The sequence below is a fragment of the Garra rufa genome, chromosome 9, assembly GCF_049309525.1.
Source record: "Garra rufa chromosome 9, GarRuf1.0, whole genome shotgun sequence".
NCBI lineage: Eukaryota > Metazoa > Chordata > Actinopteri > Cypriniformes > Cyprinidae > Garra > Garra rufa.
Genome location: NC_133369.1, coordinates 26,856,429 through 26,877,555, shown reverse-complemented (window position 1 = coordinate 26,877,555; position 21,127 = coordinate 26,856,429). Strand labels below are relative to the sequence as shown.

General features: G+C 41.5%; 1 protein-coding gene across 1 annotated transcript in view; it reads left to right on the top strand.

Moving 5' to 3' along the window:
- The window catches only part of grin2db (glutamate receptor, ionotropic, N-methyl D-aspartate 2D, b), a 94,452-nt gene that overhangs the window by 43,197 nt on the left and 30,128 nt on the right, over positions 1 to 21,127 (top strand). Inside the window, exon 9 of the mRNA XM_073847801.1 lies at positions 18,294 to 18,499. Coding sequence (XP_073703902.1) covers positions 18,294 to 18,499 — 206 coding nt within the window. The remainder of the gene's footprint in view (positions 1 to 18,293; positions 18,500 to 21,127) is intronic.

Here is a 21,127-nt window from a genome sequence, read left to right as displayed (position 1 = left end):
ACACACAGCCACCTGGCGAAGTCTTATTGTTCCGTATGGTCTGTATTTCCGAGCGTTTCTTCCCGAGTTTGTTTTCCCTGTGTTTTGATTCCTGGACTCCCTCCCGTGTTTGATTCTTGCTGCCAGCCCCGACCTTTCTGCCTGCTTCTTGACGACGATTTCTGCCTGCCCCTTTGTGTTTGTTTTGTCTCTAATAAATGCTGCGAATGGATCCGCACGTCTCTGACCCTCCTTGTGACAGAAGACTTCGCCGCTACAAGGATCCAGCAGCGAGTATGGTGTCATCCGTTTCCAGCACGAACACCACTGTACAGATCATGCGTCTCAAGCAGGGTGAGCGGACTATTGAGGAGTATGCGATGGACTTCATCGAATTGGCTAATCAGTCTACTATGGATGATGGATGCCTGATGATTTTCTTTCGTGGAGGACTCTTAGAGCCATTGGCTTCACTCATGCCCATGATTGAACCTAACTGGACAGCCTTCCAGAGCCCCTGCTGGTTCCGCCCAGCCTTCCAGAGCCTCCGCTGGTTCAGCCCAGTCTTCCAGAGCCTCTGCTGGTTCAGCCCAGTCTTCCAGAGCCTCCGCTGGTTCCATCCAGTCGTCCTGAGATTCCTGTCTGCCTGGTTCTGGTCACGGAGCCCATGCATGGACTGTGTGGGTTCCCACCCACCCTCCCTGCTGCTCCAGTCCCGCCACCTCTGTCTCCTGACAGTCCCTCTGCTCACCCACATCCCACCTTCGGTACAGAGGACTTGCCGTGGGACTGCCAGTCTCCATCGATGTCCAGACTGAAGGATCCCTCACCATCACCTCCAGTCTCAGAGTCCTGGACTCCACCTCGGCCCTCCGACCCTGCGGCTCCACCCCAGCTCTGTGCTCCCTCGTCTCCGTTGTCGGCCGTCAGCCCACCAGCTCCTCCGGGCTCCATCGTCTCTCCGGCTCCGCCCCGGTCAGTCGTCGCCCCACCTTCGCCTCTGGACTCTACTCCTCCGGCTGCGCCTCGTCACTCCGTCCTGCCGGCTCTGTGGACCTCCTCCCTCCCGTGGGCACAGCCTCGATCCTCTGTCACTCCGGCTCCGCTGCGTACCTCCGGACCTCCATCTCCGCCGGGGTCGCCAGAGCCTTGGGTTCCGCCTTGGCCCTCCGGATCCTCGGTGTCACCTAGGATCGTCGACTCTCCGGTTCTCCCTCAGGCTCCACCGGCTCCACCTCCATCGGTCGGCCCCATGCAGGAGCCAACCCTTCCTCCATCTGGGCTCTCCCTCCGTCGGCTCCGCCTCAGTCCATAGCTCCATTACCCCCACATGGACCTGGCCCTCCATCCCTCCCCCTGTTCCGCCTCCGCTCCACCACCCTCCGGGTTTCATTAGGTGGTTAGAGCGTCTGGAAGCCGCTCCTTGGGGAGGGGCTCTGTCATGTATTGGTCGTCTTGTCATCATTAACTCTTGCACTACACATCATGGACTTCATTCCCCACAAGCCACTGCACTAATCACTGCATTCACCTGCTCCTTGTTTCTCACTGCACTGATTACCGCTCACAGCTGCACCTTATCACACTGACTGCATTTAAGCTTCTCACACACACAGCCACCTTGCGAAGTCTTATTGTTCCGTATGGTCTGTATTTCCGAGCGTTTCTTCCCGAGTTTGTTTTCCCTGTGTTTTGATTCCTGGACTCCCTCCCGTGTTTGATTCTTGCTGCCAGCCCCGACCTTTCTGCCTGTTTTTTGACGACGATTTCTGCCTGCCCCTTTGTGTTTGTTTTGTCTCTAATAAATGCTGCGAATGGATCCTCACGTCTCGGACCCTCCTTGTGACACACTTATTATCCTGGAAATCAATTAATAATTTTTTTTAAATGTGTTTTTCTTGATTTTTTTATTTTTTATTTTTTTATTATTATTCTGTCTCCCACTGTTTTAATAAACCTGCCATTAAAATTATAGACTGGTCATTTCTTTTTCAGTGGGCAAACGTACAAAATCGTCAGGGGATCAAATAATTTCTTCCCTCACTGTATGAATGAGATTTTATGAATTCAAATGACCTGGCCACCAATTTACCAAAATGTACAGTATAAATCAAAATTAGAGAACAATCTATAAATACTTAATAATGTTCATGACTTAAAATTTGAAGGAACATTAGCGGTAGGTATACCCATTTTGTACTAAAATGTTGGACTAAATATCCAAAGCACTTCAGCAAAAACATTTATTTTGTTGAAAACACAGTGATTAAAATTACACTGTTAGACATTTCAAAGGGTTTTCAATTAGGATTTACAGCACCCAACTGTATTTCAGTTTACAGTAAGGCACTGTAGTAATGTACTGCCAAATATTATTGTAATTCATTGTTTTGTATATAGATTTCATTAAATTTTTAATTTTCATATAGAATTAATTTTATAGGTCCTACTGACATTCAATTCAAGCAGACACAATTATTCCAAAATGTCACATTCTTTATTTAAACATTGCATATACACAGTCTTCCAATGCTGGAACAGTGCATCTTCACCATTTCTCCCATCTAAGGCATTCCAGGTGCTGCTTCAAAACGTAGGCCACCTTTGCTCACCATCCACTTTGTTACATAGAGAAATTTGTTCCCTGAAAGAAAAAAAAAGAAATTACACATTTGTAAAAGACAAACCCCCATATGGAATACACAAACCTCTCAAAATCATAGTGAAGTGATTGTCTTACCATGGCTGGCCTGCTCCTGTCCGTTGTGATGCTTCACTTGAGTTGCCTTTAAACACACACACAAAATGCAGTAAATATTAAATTAATTTTTTTCTTAAATCTAATGCTAAAACTAGAAAGGCAGCTAGTCATAAAACTTTTGACCTAGCAAACATATGACTTTGTATTCTCAAATAGATACTGGCCAACGTTAATTAACACGATCAAAATTTCACATTAGTTAACGTACTGCTAATATAAGATTATGCCTTGTGCGTTAAAATAATTTTATTTGGTAATTTAATAAGCTGACAGCGTCGTTTGTTAATTGAAAGTACGCAGCAGTTTACCGTGGTAAAGTTTATGTACCATAATGTTGACGAGTAAATGTTACTAGGTTAAACTGTTGGGCAAAAATCTTACAAACCACACACAAACAGACATACGTAAGGGATAATCAACGGTTTGCCGTGCATTAAAGGATTTTAAATGCACGACGTGGAGGCTAATAACCACACTTCGAAGTGCATTTTAAATCCTTTAATGCACGGCAAGCCGTTGATTATCCCCCTTATTCCATGGTCATTTGCCAAGTTATAGACAAGTTAAAACTACGATTGATATTTGCAGCGCAAAATTTGACCGCATGTATAAAAAAGACGGTTATTTTCGTCAGTTATGACACGCAGCTCTAGCATTCTGCCCGCTTCAAATCAGACACAGAGATGAAATAGTGCGGTAAGATCACATTTATTTGAATGAATTATAGCATTTATTTCAGTAAATTATCGATCGACCAAGAGAGAGCGAGAAGGCTAGGTAGAGATGACAGTTTTGTGCGTGTGTTTGTGTGTGTGTGTGTGTGTGTGTGTGTGTGTGTGTTTGTGTGTTTGTGTGTATGTGCGTACCTGCCTGCATTGCTGTGCGTCTGCGCGTCTCTCTCTACAAAAAACGAATTCATTCAAAAACAGCAGTTTTACCACTTCGCTGATGAGGAATATAATGTAGCGATCTAGTATCTAGGATATTTTAACAATAAAAATCACGGGGAAGTGCTGACAAGAAGTTTATGTATGTGCGCAGCATAATCCGATCTCCGACCCCTCTCTCTCTCTCTCTCTCTCTCTCTCTCTCTCTCTCTCTGCGTTTGCGTTTGCGTGCATCAATTAAAGCAGCGCATTAATATAGAACGGTGATTAAACTGACTTGGAACTACCTGTGCATTAAACGGTTTTACTGCGCACCTGCCAGCCAATCAGAATCCAGTATCCAGACATTCCATGGAATAAAAATATATATTTTACCTTGCTTGTTGTCATATTCTCTCGTAAGGTGAATCAATACACAGCGCAGATGCTCTCCGGAACTCTCCGGCTCGCGGGTTCCATGCCCGGGGGAAACCCCCGGCTCTGCCCCGCTGGTTCCGTGTACTCAGACGCGAGCGGCGCGACGCGAGAAAAGACAGTATAGAAACCATTAAAATCCATGATACTATCCACAATAGGTGCAGGACAGTAAACTGATGCCCCAGTATATTTCTGAAGTACAGTAGTACTCTAAGCACGCTGTTTCACTCGCGCTGTTTCTGACACGAAGGATAAACTCCTGTAGCGCAAAATCCTGTCTGTCCAAATACCTCAATAGAGTGGCGCCAAAGAGGTCGTTACCGCAAATACAGTGTATACAGCAATTTTAAAAAATACAGTTAGTCTCTGTATGTGGTGTTTGACGTCACAGAAAATTTCCATTATGCAAAGGGAATTACAGTTATTTACTTTAAAGGGAATTTGCTGTTTTATACTGGGTGATATACAGTAAATAACTGTAGAAATTACAGAAATGTCTAACAGTGTAGAGAACGATAACCACTGTAGCACAAAAGAAGATTACAACTAAAATGCTGTAGGGTTAAAGTTGTCAGAAATGAGTAGGAGGTGTATGACTTGCTTTGAATGGCTTCAGCACATCTGCAGCTGCAGGACATCAGTAGTTTCTCACACTGCGCTGGTGTGATCTTGGTCCACTCTTCTTCCACTGTCTTCCATAGTTTGGTGACAGTAGTGGGTTTCTTAGCCATCACTTTTTTTTGCCATGGATTAGTTCATTGTTCTTGGCTTCAAGGAACTGCTTTACCCGTTTCACAGTGTGACGGAAGTATTGTCTTGCATTTAAAATTGCAGGCTGATTGGGAGATGCTTGCAGGGAAGAAACTGCATGTTGCTGAAAGTTCATGAGGTTCTGATAAACATTTGCATTCACCCTGCCATGTAGTTGCTTAAGAGTCCCAACACCCTCAAACCATTACACTTCCTTCCTCCTCCACCTTTCACTGATCTGATTTCTTTACACACTTGGGCTTCAGTCTTTCCTCAGTTTGATGCTGAACAAAATGTTTCCCCTCAGACCCAACTAAATTAAACTTGCTCTCATCACTACTTCTGTCCACACAGCATGCTCATCAGCAAAGGTAAGCTTAGCCTTTTGATTTTTTCTGCTGATGAGAGGTTTGGTCACTGCAGAATGTGCTTTCAGTCTGACTTCTCTTACATGCAGAGACAGATCCTTACCTTGTTCAGTGCTGAACTGACAAGCAATTCCAGCTGCAGTGCTGAACCGATTCCCCATTGGAGAGTCTCTGCATTATCCTGTCCTCTCATGCATTGTCTTACGTTGACGACCAGCCGTTTTGGGGTACTTGAATGAATTAGTGTCATTGTAATCCTGCAATTCTGAGAAATCACAGATTTGGAATGATGTTGCAGGGTTACAGTCACCTTAGAGCAGCCACCCATCTTGCAATCTCAGTGAAAATTGGAGGAATACTGCCTGTTAAATAGGGTTTGTCATATAATTAAGGAAATTAGCACCAGGTGCCACATTAACACCAATAACTTGGAGGTATATGTAAATGTTCCCTGATTTTGAACTTTGCGTTCTTTTTCAATTATCTCATTTAAGTTTTTTTTTTATATATACTGTGCTTCAGAATACATTTAAGTTATGAAATGTGCTTAAAAACTGCCCTTCTACTCCTCTTAGAGTAACTTCAAATAAGTAGTGACCTTGAAATTTTGAAAATTGTAGTTTGTTCTTTCATTTTGATCTCCATAGTATATAGTTGTGAATTGCTAGGAAATTGTATTGGAAAACTTTTTGTGAGGAACAGACTGAAATATAATTAAAACTATATATTTTATGTATTAAAAATTGCCATTTGTAAATGATAAAAATCCATATATTATTTATTACCACTGCTTCAGGTTTGAAATGACATGAGTAAATGTTGAGAGAAATTTTATTTTTCTATTCCCTTAAAACTTTCTGGCTATTTTTGGATGGTAATGTAATGGCACACTCTATAAAAGATGGTATTTTGTCGTTTTTGAAATCTGTGCACGAAATAACTCCTAAAAACCCATCAAACGGTGCAACAGTCTGTTAAGGGTTGCATGGTGCTAGTTCTGGCTTTGGCGCCTGCGTCTCATTTGCAGATATGTTCTGGAGAAAAATGCTGTTAGAGACATCTGGATGCTTTTGTATTTCATAGTCACGGAGTCTTTGTCATTCACATAAAATATTTAATGGGGCGCCATAATGTACATTTAAAAGGCTTCCACGCTGACTATAGGAGGTTTTCAATTTCCATTTGTTTTAGGAGGGCGCTCTATTAAAACACCATGCTCGCCGTCTTTGCCTTTACTCCGTTTTGTCTCTGGTTCTCGTAAATGCGTTCTGTCTAACATGGAGTAGACAAAGGATGTGGATGACTCAACTTCCTGAAGCCCGTCGTGCACAAGGCACTTCATGTGACGGCTTCCACATGCAGCATTTATAGCGTTTTAACAAACTAACTGCTACAGCGCTTTTTGATCCCATTTGTCCACGCTGTTCTCATAAATCGATACATATCAGGGGGGGAGACGTTTAAGAAATGAAATGCCAAGCACATTTCTCCAAACCCTCTTTATACCTGTCAGGATGTGTCCATGTGTGTTTATGCTGTGTAAATCTGCTAGTGGATTTGTAAGGATCGCGCTGGGGTAAAAGCGCCTCGTTTTATCCTCCTCTCACAGGGACGTTCACAGGGACGGGGGTGTCATGGCAGCATGTTTGTGTTTCACCCTGTGAAAGCATTATCCGTTCCCGGGGGAGGCGGTGTTTGATCAGGCCCCTGCTCTACCTCTGTCTGCATGAGGCTCTGCCCCCTCAGCTTGGGCCCAGATCTCTGCTACTCCGGCTCTTTGTTATGCACCGCAGGATCTCTGGTTCTCCACACATGCCCCGACACTCCTATTTCGGTCGTTTTGTCGGCCCACATTCCGACGTCGAAAAGAGTTAAGACGTCTGCCTGCCGCTGACATGGATCGGCCCTGAGAGCTCGCTGCATTTTGGAGGTGGAAGAGAGTAAGAAAGATTCGGGGGGGAAGGAGAAAGATCAGAGAAGGGAGAGGGAGAAGAGAAACCCAACAGCACGTTCAAACACATTAAAGAGTATTATAAGGACATGACACTAAACACTGTGCATCATTAGCATTTCTATCCCTCAAGCAGCAGCAAAAAGCCACTCGGATCCCACACAGTCCTACCTTGCCTGGCTGTGCTACTTTGTGACACGCCATGCATATTTTATGAAGCTGTTCAGACATCCTTAATACAAGACGGTGTCACCTGTTGAGATGTGTGGCTGGATCTCTTTCCGTGGCGGATTCTGGGCTGACGCTGTCTGTCAGATGCAGACACGAGCCAGCAAACTCAACATTCCCTTCCTGCTTCCTTCCCTCCCGTCAGTGCCGCTCAGAGAAAATGGATCTTGGGTTAACAGACTGTGAAGGCCTGTTCACACCAAGAACTATTACTACTGTATAAAGATAACTGTAACGATAACAAAAGGTACCTGTGTATTAGCGTCCACAGCAGCGCAGTAATAATGCTGTGGTTACATTTACCCTGATTCTGCGAATTTTAATAGGATTGGGGATATTGCATAAGGGCGAAGTATTTCCCCACAGGTTCAAGTTGGTCAAGCGGATTTGTTGAGTAGTATGAAATTCTGCGAAAATGCTGGATTGTATTACAGCCTGTATAATTTAATTACAAATATACTCTTCAGGTAATAATATATACATTTAAAGGGGTAGTTCAGCCAAAAATAAAATACTGTAATTAATTACTTTTTGTTCCAAACCTGTAAACACATATTAAGATATTTTTGATGAAATCTGAGTGCTTTCTGAATGACCCTGCATAGACAGCAATGCAACTGACACGTTCAAGACCCAGAAAGGCAGTAAGGACATTGTTAAAAAAGTCCATGTCCATAAAATAGTCCATGTGACATCAGTGGTTCAACCGTAACGTTATGTAGCTAGATATGCGCCACTTTTTACGCGAGGGTCAGCGTGCAGTGTGCGTGACGCGAATGTAAGCATTTGAATAGTACACACACAACCCTGATTTTTGTAACCATACATGCAATTGAATTTGTTGTGCAGTAATCAGTTGTTCCACAAGTTGGCAACACTGTCCCGGGATGTTATTTCACAGTAGAAAATGAAACTAAAGAGACGGAACAACAACAACAAAATAGCGGAGACTGCAATAACAACAGACGCTCACATTGACAAGCTCTTGTGAGCAAGATGGTATGAGACCATGGTTTAAAAAAGTTTTAATATTATTGATATTGGTAATAACTTATGGGGAAAAATGGAGCAGACACTGGACATGAATAAAGCTTTCTAGAGCATTGTTGGAGGTATCACATTACAAGTAACGCGAGTTACGTAATCAGATTACTTTTTTAAAATTAACTAGTAATGCATTACTTTTTAATTTACAAGAAAATATCAGAGTTACTTTTTTCAAATAAGTAATGCAAGTTACTTTGTTTTCCTATTTATTGATTGAATGCGCTCCTGTCCCCATGTTGAGAGAAATTAGGAGTAAGATGTACTTTAGTTCTAGAATAAATGTGAACATGCCTTTATTCATCTCACTCACAAAAAAAACTGAAAAAAACTGAAAAAAAAAAAACTGAAATGCAACTCAGAATATGACGTAACCCTGCAATATTTAATTATGTTAAATAATACAAATAGCCTTTATGTATTTAATCCCATTTAATTAACCAGTGTCTTTTCTGCTGACCTTTGATGATACAATTCAACCATAATAATAAGCAAAATCTACTCAAGATAAACTAACATTTGTTCTTTTTTTATTGCTGAAGAGTGTTGAGGCTTTTGTTATACTCCTTAACAAATGGAGTATACTTGGAAAGGCTTAGCTACACTAACATATGCGTACAAAAATTAAGTATACTTTGGGCTTGACACGGAAGAGAAGAAATTGTCGAATAAAGTTGTTATTTTTGCTTTCTTTGCACACAAAAAGTATTCTCGTAGCTTCATAAAATTACAATTACACATGGACTATTTTAATGATGTCCTTACTACCTTTCTGGGCCTTAAATTTGTGGTAGTTGCATTGCTGTTTATGCAGGGTTCAGAAGGCTCTCAGATTTCATCAAAATATCTTAATTTGTATTCCGAAGTTTAACAAAGATCTTACTGGCTTGGAACGACATTAGGGTGAGTAATTAATGACAGAATTTTTGGGTTAACTAATCCTTTAAGGCACTAATATAGACCATTTTAAGATAAATAAGGTACCCAAAAGTGTACCTTTTGAAAAGATACCATCCCAGTTTTTGTTTTGTTTTGTTTTGTTTTGTTTTTTTGTTGAGAGTATAGGGGGCTCCAAATTTGCAAAAAAAAAAAAAAACACAAAACTACATACTTTAAAGTCAGGGCTTGACATTAACACCTGGCAACCCGCCAAATGAGGGTGGATTTCAGCTGTGGTGGGTAACACGGTCACTCCCACTAGCCACTTTGGCAGCTTGAATTTTATAACAGAGCCGGACATTAATGCTTGTCTGAGACAAGTGGATTTTTTAAAGGAACAAGTGGAGAATTTTACTTGCCTGACCAGGCAACTAATCGGTGTAATTAGTGTAAACGGCAATTGATAATGGATAATGTGTTGACAGCAACATGGTCACGCCAGTTGTGAATCGCACAACCTGTCTGTGTGTGACACAGTCTCGTGGAGAAATCAACACAAGTGAATACAACTGCACACAGAAGAAACAGAAGATACTGCGGTAAAAAAAAAAAAAAAAAAAGTTTTTATATTTATAACATAGAGCCCAGTTAAGTAACATGACACAACCAAGAGAGTGCAGTTTTCCATGAAAACCACAATTAAATTTGACATTGATTTTATATGAGAGTTTAAACAAGTACTTAATATACATTTTAGTACAATATTATCAGTGTTGACTGTTTTTGCTCGATTTGGTTAACAAAAACAGTTTAAAACAAAGATTACAGCAGAACAGTCACACATCTCTGAGCACTTTTATAATTAAAAGTAGCTTATCTTTGCATTTTTTCCAACATTTTATATTTTTATATTAAAGGTGCCATAGAATGCATTGATACAATATTTTAAATTGTTCTCTGATATCTACATAGAAGGTATAGGACATAGGAAAGGGCAAAAATTCTCCAGAAATGGTTTTACAGGTGTCACGTTAATAAGGAAGGGTCTGGGTCCAGTTGCAGGGAAAAATATATTTAATGAAAATAATAACAAACAAGACAAAACCAAAAGGCCAACACGGCACAACACGACATAAACTGAATACTAAATAAACAAAACAGGGAACACGGTCAAGGCCAGATCAGGAACACAAAATACATACTAGACAGAAGACAATGCAGCCATGAAACAGGAGTGAAAGGTGAGAGTTCTTATAGACCAGATGATTGTGAACAGATGTGAGTGATCAGTGCTGATGACAAAGACAGGTGAATGCAATCAGGAAGTGCAGTGTAGGAACAGCGACCTCGGGAGGCTGAGGGGAGACCCACAGCCCCGATCATGACAGTACCCCCTCCCTACGGAACGGCTCCCAGACGTTCCCAAAGTCTGGAGGGAGGAGGAACGGAGGAAGGCAACTCAGGGGGAGGGATGGCGGGACATGCCCATGCAGCGGAGTCCCATGGACCGGCCTCGCCACCCGAGGAACGCGAGCCGGCCCCGCCTCCGCGTCAGGAACAGAGATAGCGGTCTCCAGCGCGTCAGGCACAAAGACAGCGGTCACTTCCGCGTCAGGAACAGGGAGCGCGGTCACCTCCGCGTCAGGAACAGAGAGTGCAGTCGCCTCCGCGTCAGGAACAGAGAGTGCAGTCGCCTCCGCGTCAGGAGCAGAGAGCGCAGCCGCCTCCGCGTCAGGAACAGAGAGCGCCGTCGCCTCCGCGTCAGGAACAGAGAGCGCGGTGAGGGCCGCGTCAGGAACAGAAACAGCGGTCGCCTCCGCGTCAGGAACAGAGACAGCGGTCGCCGCCGCGTCAGGAACAGAGATCGTGGTCTCCGGGGCGTCAGGAACAGAGAGCGTAGTCGCCTCCGCGTCAGGAACAGAGAGTGCAGTCACCTCCGCGTCAGGAACAGAGAGTGCAGTCGCCTCCGCGTCAGGAACAGAGAGCGTAGTCGCCTCCGCGTCAGGAACAGAGAGCGTAGTCGCCTCCGCGTCAGGAACAGAGAGCGTAGTCGCCTCCGCTTCAGGAACAGAGAGTGCAGTCACCTCCGCGTCAGGAACAGAGAGTGCAGTCGCCTCCGCGTCAGGAGCAGAGAGCGCAGCCGCCTCCGCGTCAGGAACAGAGAGCGCCGTCGCCTCCGCGTCAGGAACAGAGAGTGCAGTCGCCTCCGCGTCAGGAATAGAGAGCGTAGTCACCTCCGCGTCAGGAACAGAGAGTGCAGTCACCTCCGCGTCAGGAACAGAGAGTGCAGTCGCCTCCGCGTCAGGAACAGAGAGTGCAGTCACCTCCGCGTCAGGAACAGAGAGTGCAGTCACCTCCGCGTCAGGAACAGAGAGTGCAGTCACCTCCGCGTCAGGAACAGAGAGTGCAGTCGCCTCCGCGTCAGGAACAGAGAGTGCAGTCACCTCCGCGTCAGGAACAGAGAGTGCAGTCGCCTCCGCGTCAGGAACAGAGAGCGTAGTCACCTCCGCGTCAGGAACAGAGAGTGCAGTCACCTCCGCGTCAGGAACAGAGAGTGCAGTCGCCTCCGCGTCAGGAACAGAGAGCGTAGTCACCTCCGCGTCAGGAACAGAGAGCGTAGTCGCCTCCGCGTCAGGAACAGAGAGTGCAGTCACCTCCGCGTCAGGAACAGAGAGTGCAGTCGCCTCCGCGTCAGGTGCAGAGAGCGCAGCCGCCTCCGCGTCAGGAACAGAGAGCGCCGTCGCCTCCGCGTCAGGAACAGAGAGCGCCGTCGCCTCCGCGTCAGGAACAGAAACAGCGGTCGCCTCCGCGTCAGGAACAGAGATCGTGGTCTCCGGGGCGTCAGGAACAGAGAGCGTAGTCACCTCCGCGTCAGGAACAGAGAGCGCGGTCGCCTCCGTGTCAGGAACAGAGAGCGCGGTCGCCTCCGCGTCAGGAACAGAGAGCGCGGTCGCCTCCGCGTCAGGAACAGAGGGCGCGGTCACCTGCGCGTCAGGAACGGAGACAACGGACACTTCCGCCTTCCCACGGAAGAGCCTCTCCGCCCCCACCGCAAAGCGGGAACGCAGTCGCGCCATTTTGGCCCTGCAGGCTTCCATCTCGGCCAGGTAGATGTAAATAACCTCCTCGAATCGAGCGGCCGACGCCGCCTCAAAAGACATCCCCGCCGTGTCGAGAACAGAGTAGGTGGTCGCTGCCCCCAAACGGGGGGATGCCGCCTCCTCAAAAAAAATCCTCACCGCTGGACCCATCTGGGATGGCTGCATTCTGTCACGTTAATAAGGAAGGGTCTGGGTCCAGTTGCAGGGAAAAATATATTTAATGAAAATAATAACAAACAAGACAAAACCAAAAGGCCAACACGGCACAACACGACATAAACTGAATACTAAATAAACAAAACAGGGAACACGGTCAAGGCCAGATCAGGAACCCCAAATACATACTAGACAGAAGACAATGCAGCCATGAAACAGGAGTGAAAGGTGAGAGTTCTTATAGACCAGATGATTGTGAACAGATGTGAGTGATCAGTGCTGATGACAAAGACAGGTGAATGCAATCAGGAAGTGCAGTGTAGGAACAGCGACCTCGGGAGGCTGAGGGGAGACCCACAGCCCCGATCATGACAACAGGTCCATTTACAACCCTAGGTTTGTCCCTAGAATGAAATGGTCTGTTAATACCTTATTTGGAAGGTTCATGAATAATAATGGAGCTTTGCTCTGATTGGCTGTTTCACAGAGCAGCTCATTTCAGAAGCTCGCACATGGAGGAAAATATATATTTAATCACAAAGCTCGAGCTGCTATTAATATGCGGTTCATTGACACTGCCGTTTTTACTTCACTTTTATACTTTTTTTTTATACTTTCACTTTTGTGATCGCATGTGCTCTGTGTAACTTTATACTACATCGGCAGTACTTACCACATAAGTATAGATGCTTGTTAGTGATGCTCAGGATCTGTAAATCAATCGCCATCGTCCGCGCAGTCATCTCTACGTTTATGTGGTAAGTGAAATCTTATGTACTGCAATATAACAGGCTACCGCTAGCATTAAGCTAACAGTGTCCCTTCAGTGGCTCGCCTAAATTTATTAGAATGCCTTATTTGTTTTCCTTGCCTTTCTGAGTAAGTTACAGACACCAACCATCCCTGTACTTAACATCACCTGCACAACCTGGAACATAACATTTATTTCCATGATCTGCCATTTTCGCTATTGTCCTTGCTTTGTTTTTTTTCACAGTAGTCTATCTGTCTAATTTCTGATGATTGGGCTATGCAAATGTTGGGGGCATAACTATTAATGATCGCAACTCTTACGTAATAGTTGCTGTTATGTTAGGATTAGCCTATTTTTCAGTGGTCTTTTGCAAACACTTATATAAGAAGGAGGAAACGATGGTGTTTGAGACTCACGGTATGTCATGTCCATGTACAGAACTGTTATTATTCAACTATGCCAAGGTAAAAACAGTTTTCCATTCTATGGCACAAAGCTCATAACATTATTTATACTGTTGCAATTTTGCAATGTAAATGTTTTCATACTACATTTTAGTTTCTTTAAACATTTGTAAATGCATCTAAATGCCAGCCTTATGTTTCTTCTGCAGTGGAAAGATCGGTTTTGTTAATACCAATTTCAATTGATTGGTAACAGCTCTAAAGTATCTTATTAAAGTGAAATTATTAATAAAATATAAGAATTTGAAATAAAAGATGCACATGCATTTAATAAGGTGAGGGAGAAGCCCTTTAAATAGGAAAAAAAAAAGACCTGGAAATTAATAAAAAAAATATGCAGTAACTTTAGTCATATAAAATGTATTTTCCCAACAAATTGTGGCCGGTGAAAATTCAGAGTGGCTAGTAATTTTGAAAAACCACTAGCCACAGTGGCTGGTAGGCAAAAAAGTTAATATCAAGCCTTGTGTACAGTTGCTTTAAATGGATAGTTTAAAAAAAAAAAAAAAAAGAAAAGTGTGTCATCATTTACTCACCCTCAAGTTGTTCCAAACCTGTATGAGCTTTTTTTCTTCTAATGAGCACAAAGGAAGGTACTTTGAAAAATGTTGGCAACCAAACAGTTGACAGAAGCCATTGACTAGTTTGGTAAAAAAATAAATACTCAAAGAAACTCATTTACACCTTTGGAACAAGTAGAGGGTGAATAAATGACATAATTTTCTTTTTTTATTATTATTATCTCTTAACGTTCTGATTATTATAAGCATGCAGTGCAGTTTTGTCTTTTAACCCATACAGCAAAAAAAAAGTTCAATTTATATTATTTTCAAATATATATTTTAAATATGTTTCAAAATATACAGAAAATGGCCAAAATATATATACATTTGTTAAAATCCCCCCAAAAAATGCATTTTCCTGCCACAGAAATACATTTAGAAATATATTTTGGTATATGATGGTTAAAACTAAATGTATTTACTATTTCAAAAATATATTTCATTGAGCTTCACTGTTTAGCACATATATTTAGCAAATATTTCAAATATATTTTGGGCACCAAAAGTATATTTTTTTTGCCATGTGGGAATGCTTATTTAAATGCTTATGCTCTTTAAAGCAGGATAGATACTGATTGTCTGTCAATGTTTATCGTTCAATAACTGGAAAAAAAATGTTCTGAAAGGGATTCCAACAACATCGTTCTTCTGTTGTTATCATTATACTGTAGTTGTGATGTGGACTTCCATATTCCTATAAAATTATCATTATAGTTATCCCTCTTGGTGTGAACGGGCATTTAAGGAGCGAGAGAGAGAAAAAAAAGCTGACAAATGGACAGTCAGACTGACCCAAGCAGACAGATTGATGAACAGAGAACGAGACGGGGATCAGGTGAGCCGATGTCGCAGAATCAGCTTTTTGTAATTTCCAGTCATCCGCCCTGGATGCGTTTGATTTCCGAGCCTTTGTAATGGCACAGCCTCAGTTACTGAGCAGTAAGAAGTAGGATAACTAGCCCGATGAGACCAGTGCTTGCAGGAATCCACATGCTGACTGCTGCCATTTCCTGCTCGATTCCTTTCAATTAGATGCCTCTGCCCTGATCCTGTGCTAATATGCAAAGTCTTCTAGCTGCCAGCCACTAACTGATATCTCCGAGTCATATGCGTGCACATACACAGCATATGAGAAGTATATTTATTCTCCACGTGCCACTGAGACTTGTACAGTTTTTTTTTAAGAGCTGAACATCTTTTGCTGTATCTGAATGGCTCTCAAGGGCTGCTTTGCTGCTGATAGCTGCCACTCTCTGCTGGTGTATAGGGGAAAGTCCTACGGCTCAGTGCTGCTAGCAAACTTCGAGTGCTGGGACTGGGACAAGACAGTAATATGTGAAGTGTGTACTGCATACAAACTGCTGAGAGGTTGTTAGATCCTATAGGAATAGTTCTGAAAATGAAAAATTCTGTCATTTATTTGCTCATCTTCATGCTCCAAAACTGTATGGTATTTTTTGATGAACTAGTCTTTATATTTGTCTATGCAATGACGGTTCATAGAGGTCACAGACTGTTTTTTGAAATGAAATAAAAGCACTCTAAAAGCATTTTGAAAGTAGACACACATATGACCTTATGTTTTGGCTTAGATATTTGATGTCATGACCTCATAGCATTTGTTTATGAGATAATTGAGACTTAAATTTCAGTCTGAAAGGGAGTCATGTGGATTACATTTATGGTGCATTGCTTTTTTGGAGCTTGACAAACCCTGGTCACTGTGATCTGTCAAAAAGATCTCTCTAAAGATTCAGATAATTCTTCTTTTGTGGTTTATGGAAATAATAACAGCATTCAGGAATGGAATGACACGAGGGTGAGTAAATAATGACAGAATTTTTCATTTTTGGGTGAAATATGAAGCTGAACTGATGTTTTGTATCACAGCTCTTATTTTATTGCTGTCTCCTTATGATGAAGTGCTTGTGCTATAGCATTTCTCTTTTGTGTTTTGCTTTGGATAAAGGTCCAAATTAGTTTTACATCAACTTTTCTCTAACCCGTGAAGCACTCTGAACTGCATTTTGTGTATGAGAGAAATAAGAAAGTGATTTATTGTAATTCTTTTTCTTCTTTTCTGCTGCTAACAGTAGCAGTATTAAAAAAAGATTAAATACAGTTGAGGTCAAAAGTTTACATCCTCCTTTCAGAATCTGCAAAATGGTAATTATTTGACCAAAATAACTTAAGAGGGATCGTACAAAATGCATGTTGTTGTTTATTTAGTACTGACCTGAATAAGATATTTCACATAAAAGATGTTTACATATAGTCCACAAGAGAAAATAATAGTTGAATTTATAAAAACTTACCCTTTTCAAAGGTTTACATCCCCTTGATTCTTAATACTATATTCTTACCTGAATGATTCTAAGCTGTGTTGTTTTATTTTGTGATAGTTGTTTAAGAGTTTCTTGTTTGTCCTGAACAGTTAAACCTGCTGTTCTTCAGAAAAATCCTTCGGGCCCCACAAATTCTTTGGAAAGGGTTCTATTTGAACCCTTTCCAATAATGACTATATGATTTTGAGATCCATCTTTTCACACTGAGGACAACTGAGGGACTCATATGCAACTATTACAGAAGGTTCAAACACTTATTGATGCTCCAGAAGGAAACACGATGCATTAAGAACCGGGGGTGAAAACTTTTGAACTGAATGGAGATGTGTACATTTTTCTTATTTTGCCTAAATATCTTTTTTTTTATTTAGTACTACCCTTCAGAGGCTACAGAAGATAGTTACATGTTTCCCAGAAGACAAAATAAGTCAAATTTACCCTGATCTTTAAAATCATCAAGCTTTCACTTGCTGCCTTTTAATGCATGGTTTTTCTTTCTGGAGCATCAGTGAGCATTTGAACCTTCCTTAGTGTAAAAAGATGGATATCAAAATCATACAGTCATTCTTCACTGTGTAAATTAAATATATATTTCTTCTTATTAAAGTTACAAAAGTAGTTTAGTCAAGAGCGGTTGAGAGATATTCTGTCTTTTGTTGTTTGAGTAACATGAACAGACATTAGAAATATTAGAGTTCTGTCACTTTAAGAGCTGCCCGGATCCAATATACTGTTACACGTGTTTTCTCAACAGTATTTATGAGGATATTTGTAAAGATAGGAATTTTGACACATACTGTACAAGTGTGTGTATTTAAGCGTTAAGGGCCTATAAAGTGCCAAAATAACTCATTAAATACTCTTGTCTCATAGACAGCACACACATACAGACAAATTAGTTCTCTTTCGCAGCTGATTGCATTTCAATGGCTTAAAATCACTCGTTTTTAAACCGCAATGCTTAAAAAAAGCGTGCAAATGATACGTTTTCGTAAACACGATAGAGACAGTATAAGAACTTTTTGTTTTGGTTTATTTTCTGTACTCTGATACACACATTTCTGCAGGTTTTAGTCTTCTGTATGTGGATTATGAGCTCAGTTATACTGTCATAGCCTGTCTTGACACATTTTAGCCCTTCTCTGTTTTTTCTCAGGCTCGTAACCTTTTCCTCTGTGGCCCGTCACTTAGCTAAAAATCTGTCTTTTTTTTTCTCTGAAAAGAAAAATCCACTCATTCCCCAGTGAATAAAAAGGGCACAGGACTGTTTTCAGAGAGCCCTCAGCTATAAGCTCACAGAGGAACATAGAGCAGATAGTCTTTCATTTTTCACTATCCTTCCCCACTTTACAGGCTTAACCTGAGAAAGGAAAGCCATTCCTGTCTGTAATCCAGCCTCAATGACTCTATTAGAATAGGCTGTTTTAAATAGCTAAAACGGCTGAAAAGTCCTTTGACTTCCATGTATTATTGATTTAGGAATTGGATTCATAATGAGACGTAGTCGTGTTTAAACGGCTTTTGTCACAGTCGTTATAAGCACTGCCTATTAAATTGATATCTCAATTTATTGGCCACATTTCTGCCACTGCAATATTTGCGAATGACCTCTGACCCTCGACCATGTACTGTCTGTGTGGTCTTAGGTAGGATGGTGGGAGAACGGGGTGTTACGTCTGAGGTACCCTGCTTGGTCTCGCTACGGCCCCTTCCTGCAGCCGCCCGATGATGCTCAGCACCTGAGGGTCGTGACCCTGGAGGAACGGCCCTTCGTTATCGTGGAGCTTGCAGACCCTGCCTCTGGAACCTGCATTAGGGACTCTGTGCCATGCAGACGGCCTCTCAATACCAGGTTAGTACTGATCTGACCACCTCGTCTGCTATTTATCATGGTTTTTCTGTATGGGGGAAAGGGAACAGTGTTGTAATATTGTTCTAGTGGGTCCCAAGAAACCTAAGTTAAATTAGAAAATTGTATGTTTCAGTGGACAGGTTAGGAACTAGATTTTCTTCCCTTCACGGGTGTATGACCTTTCAATGAGACAGGCATTGCAATGTCATTTCAGTTTCCAGAGATCAAATGCAGGTGTTAGTGGAGAAATGCAGTCATGCATTTATTACAGCTAAATTTATATTAGTACTACACACTCTCAGATGCTATATAATACTATAATCATTATATTCACTACTTTAGCTTGTTAATTGTTTGGACAAAAGAGTAGTTTTAATGTCATAAGTGCTTTAAATTTTGTGGCTGTTTTTAGTCATTTCAAATTTATTTTGACCAAAAAATGAACATTTGGTCATTAATTACTCATCCTCATATTATTCCAAACCCATAAGACTTTTGTTCATCTTCAGGACACAATTAAGATATTTTTGATGAAACCTGAAAGCATTCTGATCCTGCATAGATGGCAACACAACTGACATCTTCAAGGCCCAGAAAGGTAGTAAGGACATTGTTAAAATAGTCCCGGTTGAACCACTAATGTCACATGGACTATTTTAACAATGTCTTGAAAATGTCAGTTGTGCTCCTGTCTATGCAAAGCAAAAGCTTCTAAATTTCATCAGAAATATCTTAATTTGTGCTCCGAATTTAAGCGAAGTACTTAAGGGTTTGGAATGACATGAGGGTGAGTAATTAATGATAGAATTTTCTAAATACTTAGACTCTAAATACTTCGTTTTTAATTATTAAACCAACATTTTGACCATTAACCGTTTTGAAGATATTACAAGCTATTATCACTTGAAGGCTGATAAACATTGGTTTAATAATAAAGACATCTTCATAACTTGCACTTCAGTATTTAGGTGTGTATTTATGTTGTATTTGCTAATTGAAAACCAGTATATGGTTTGACAATAAAGTACTTTCAAATTAAGCTGAGGCTATAAGCATGGCCTGTTTGTCTTGTTCCAAAGAATTCTGTTCGAAAGCTTCGGCCATCTTTCTCTGGTCATTTGTCACATTCTTTCAATTTAGTCTTTATCTCTGTGTCTCTCACTTTTTTTCCCCAACATATCACTATGAAGTTCCAGGGGCTATACTCGCCTACCTTAGCTCTGCAATCGATCACTCGTTTCCTTTCTCTCTCTTTCTCTCGCTCCCCCTCTCATTTTGACTTTGCCTTGTGGCGATCTCTATTCATACTTAGCCATCATGTTGCTTGTCAATCTGCTTGAGCTCTTTCCGTGTACATGCGTCTCTGGCGGATGCTGCTTTACTACTCCCACACCAGTCATATAGGTGGCCAATCTGGCCATGTTTCATTTCATTAAATCATTTTTAGTTATATCACAGAAAATGTACCAAGACAGTATACTACTGAAAACCTTGCCCTTCCTATTCTTCTGTCTTTCCTTATTTCACATTCCCTTTGTAACTCTCAGTCCTTCTGGTAACACTGTTTCTGTTGTTTTCTCTCTTCAGGGGTATACAGTATATATGTCTAGGTGTGTGTGTGTGTGTGTGCATGCACAACGCTCTTATTGTGAAATAAATATTGTTTTTATACAACTTAAAATAAAAGGTTTTCTGTTTTAATATGTTTAAAAATTTATTTCTGTGACGGGCAAGGTGAATTTTTCGACAGCCTTTACTCCAGCCTTCAGTGTTAGATGATCCTTTAGATATTATACATTTCTTAATATTATCATTGTTGATTATGAAAGTTGTTCTGCTTAATATTTTAAAATAAATGTTAATAACGAAGTATTTTTATATATTATATTATATTATATTATATTATATTATATATATTTACTCACTTTGAATCCTAGTTCTGAATCAAATGATTTGCGATATGCGCTTTGAAGCCCAGTTCTGAATCAAATGATTTGCGATACTTGCTTTGAAGCCCAGTTCTGAATCAAATGATTCACAATATGCGCTTTGAAGCCCAGTTCTGAATCAAATGATTCACGACACACGCTTTGAAGCCTAGTTCTGAATCAATTGATTCACGATACGTGGTTTGAAGCCTAGTTCTGAATCAATTGATTCACGACACACGCTTTGAAGCCTAGTTCTGAATCAATTGATTCACGATACGTGGTTTGAAGCCCAGTTCTTAATCAATTGATTCACGACACGCGCTTTGAAGCCCAGTTCTGAATCAATTGATTCACGACACGTGCTTTGAGGCCTAGTTCTGAATCAGTTGATTCACGACATGCTTTGAAGCCTAGTTCTGAATCAAATGATTCGCAATACGTTCTTTGAAGCCCAGTTCTGAGTTAAATGATTCACGATACTCGCTTCAAAGCCCAGTTCTGAATCAATTGATTCACGATACGTGGTTTGAAGCCCAGTTCTGAATCAAATGATTTACGATACTTGCTTTGAAGCCCAGTTCTGAATCAAATGATTTGCAATACGTTCTTTGAAGCCCAGTTCTGAGTCAAATGATTCACGATACTTGCGTTGAAGCCCAGTTCTGAATCAAATGATTCACGATACATGCTTTGAAGC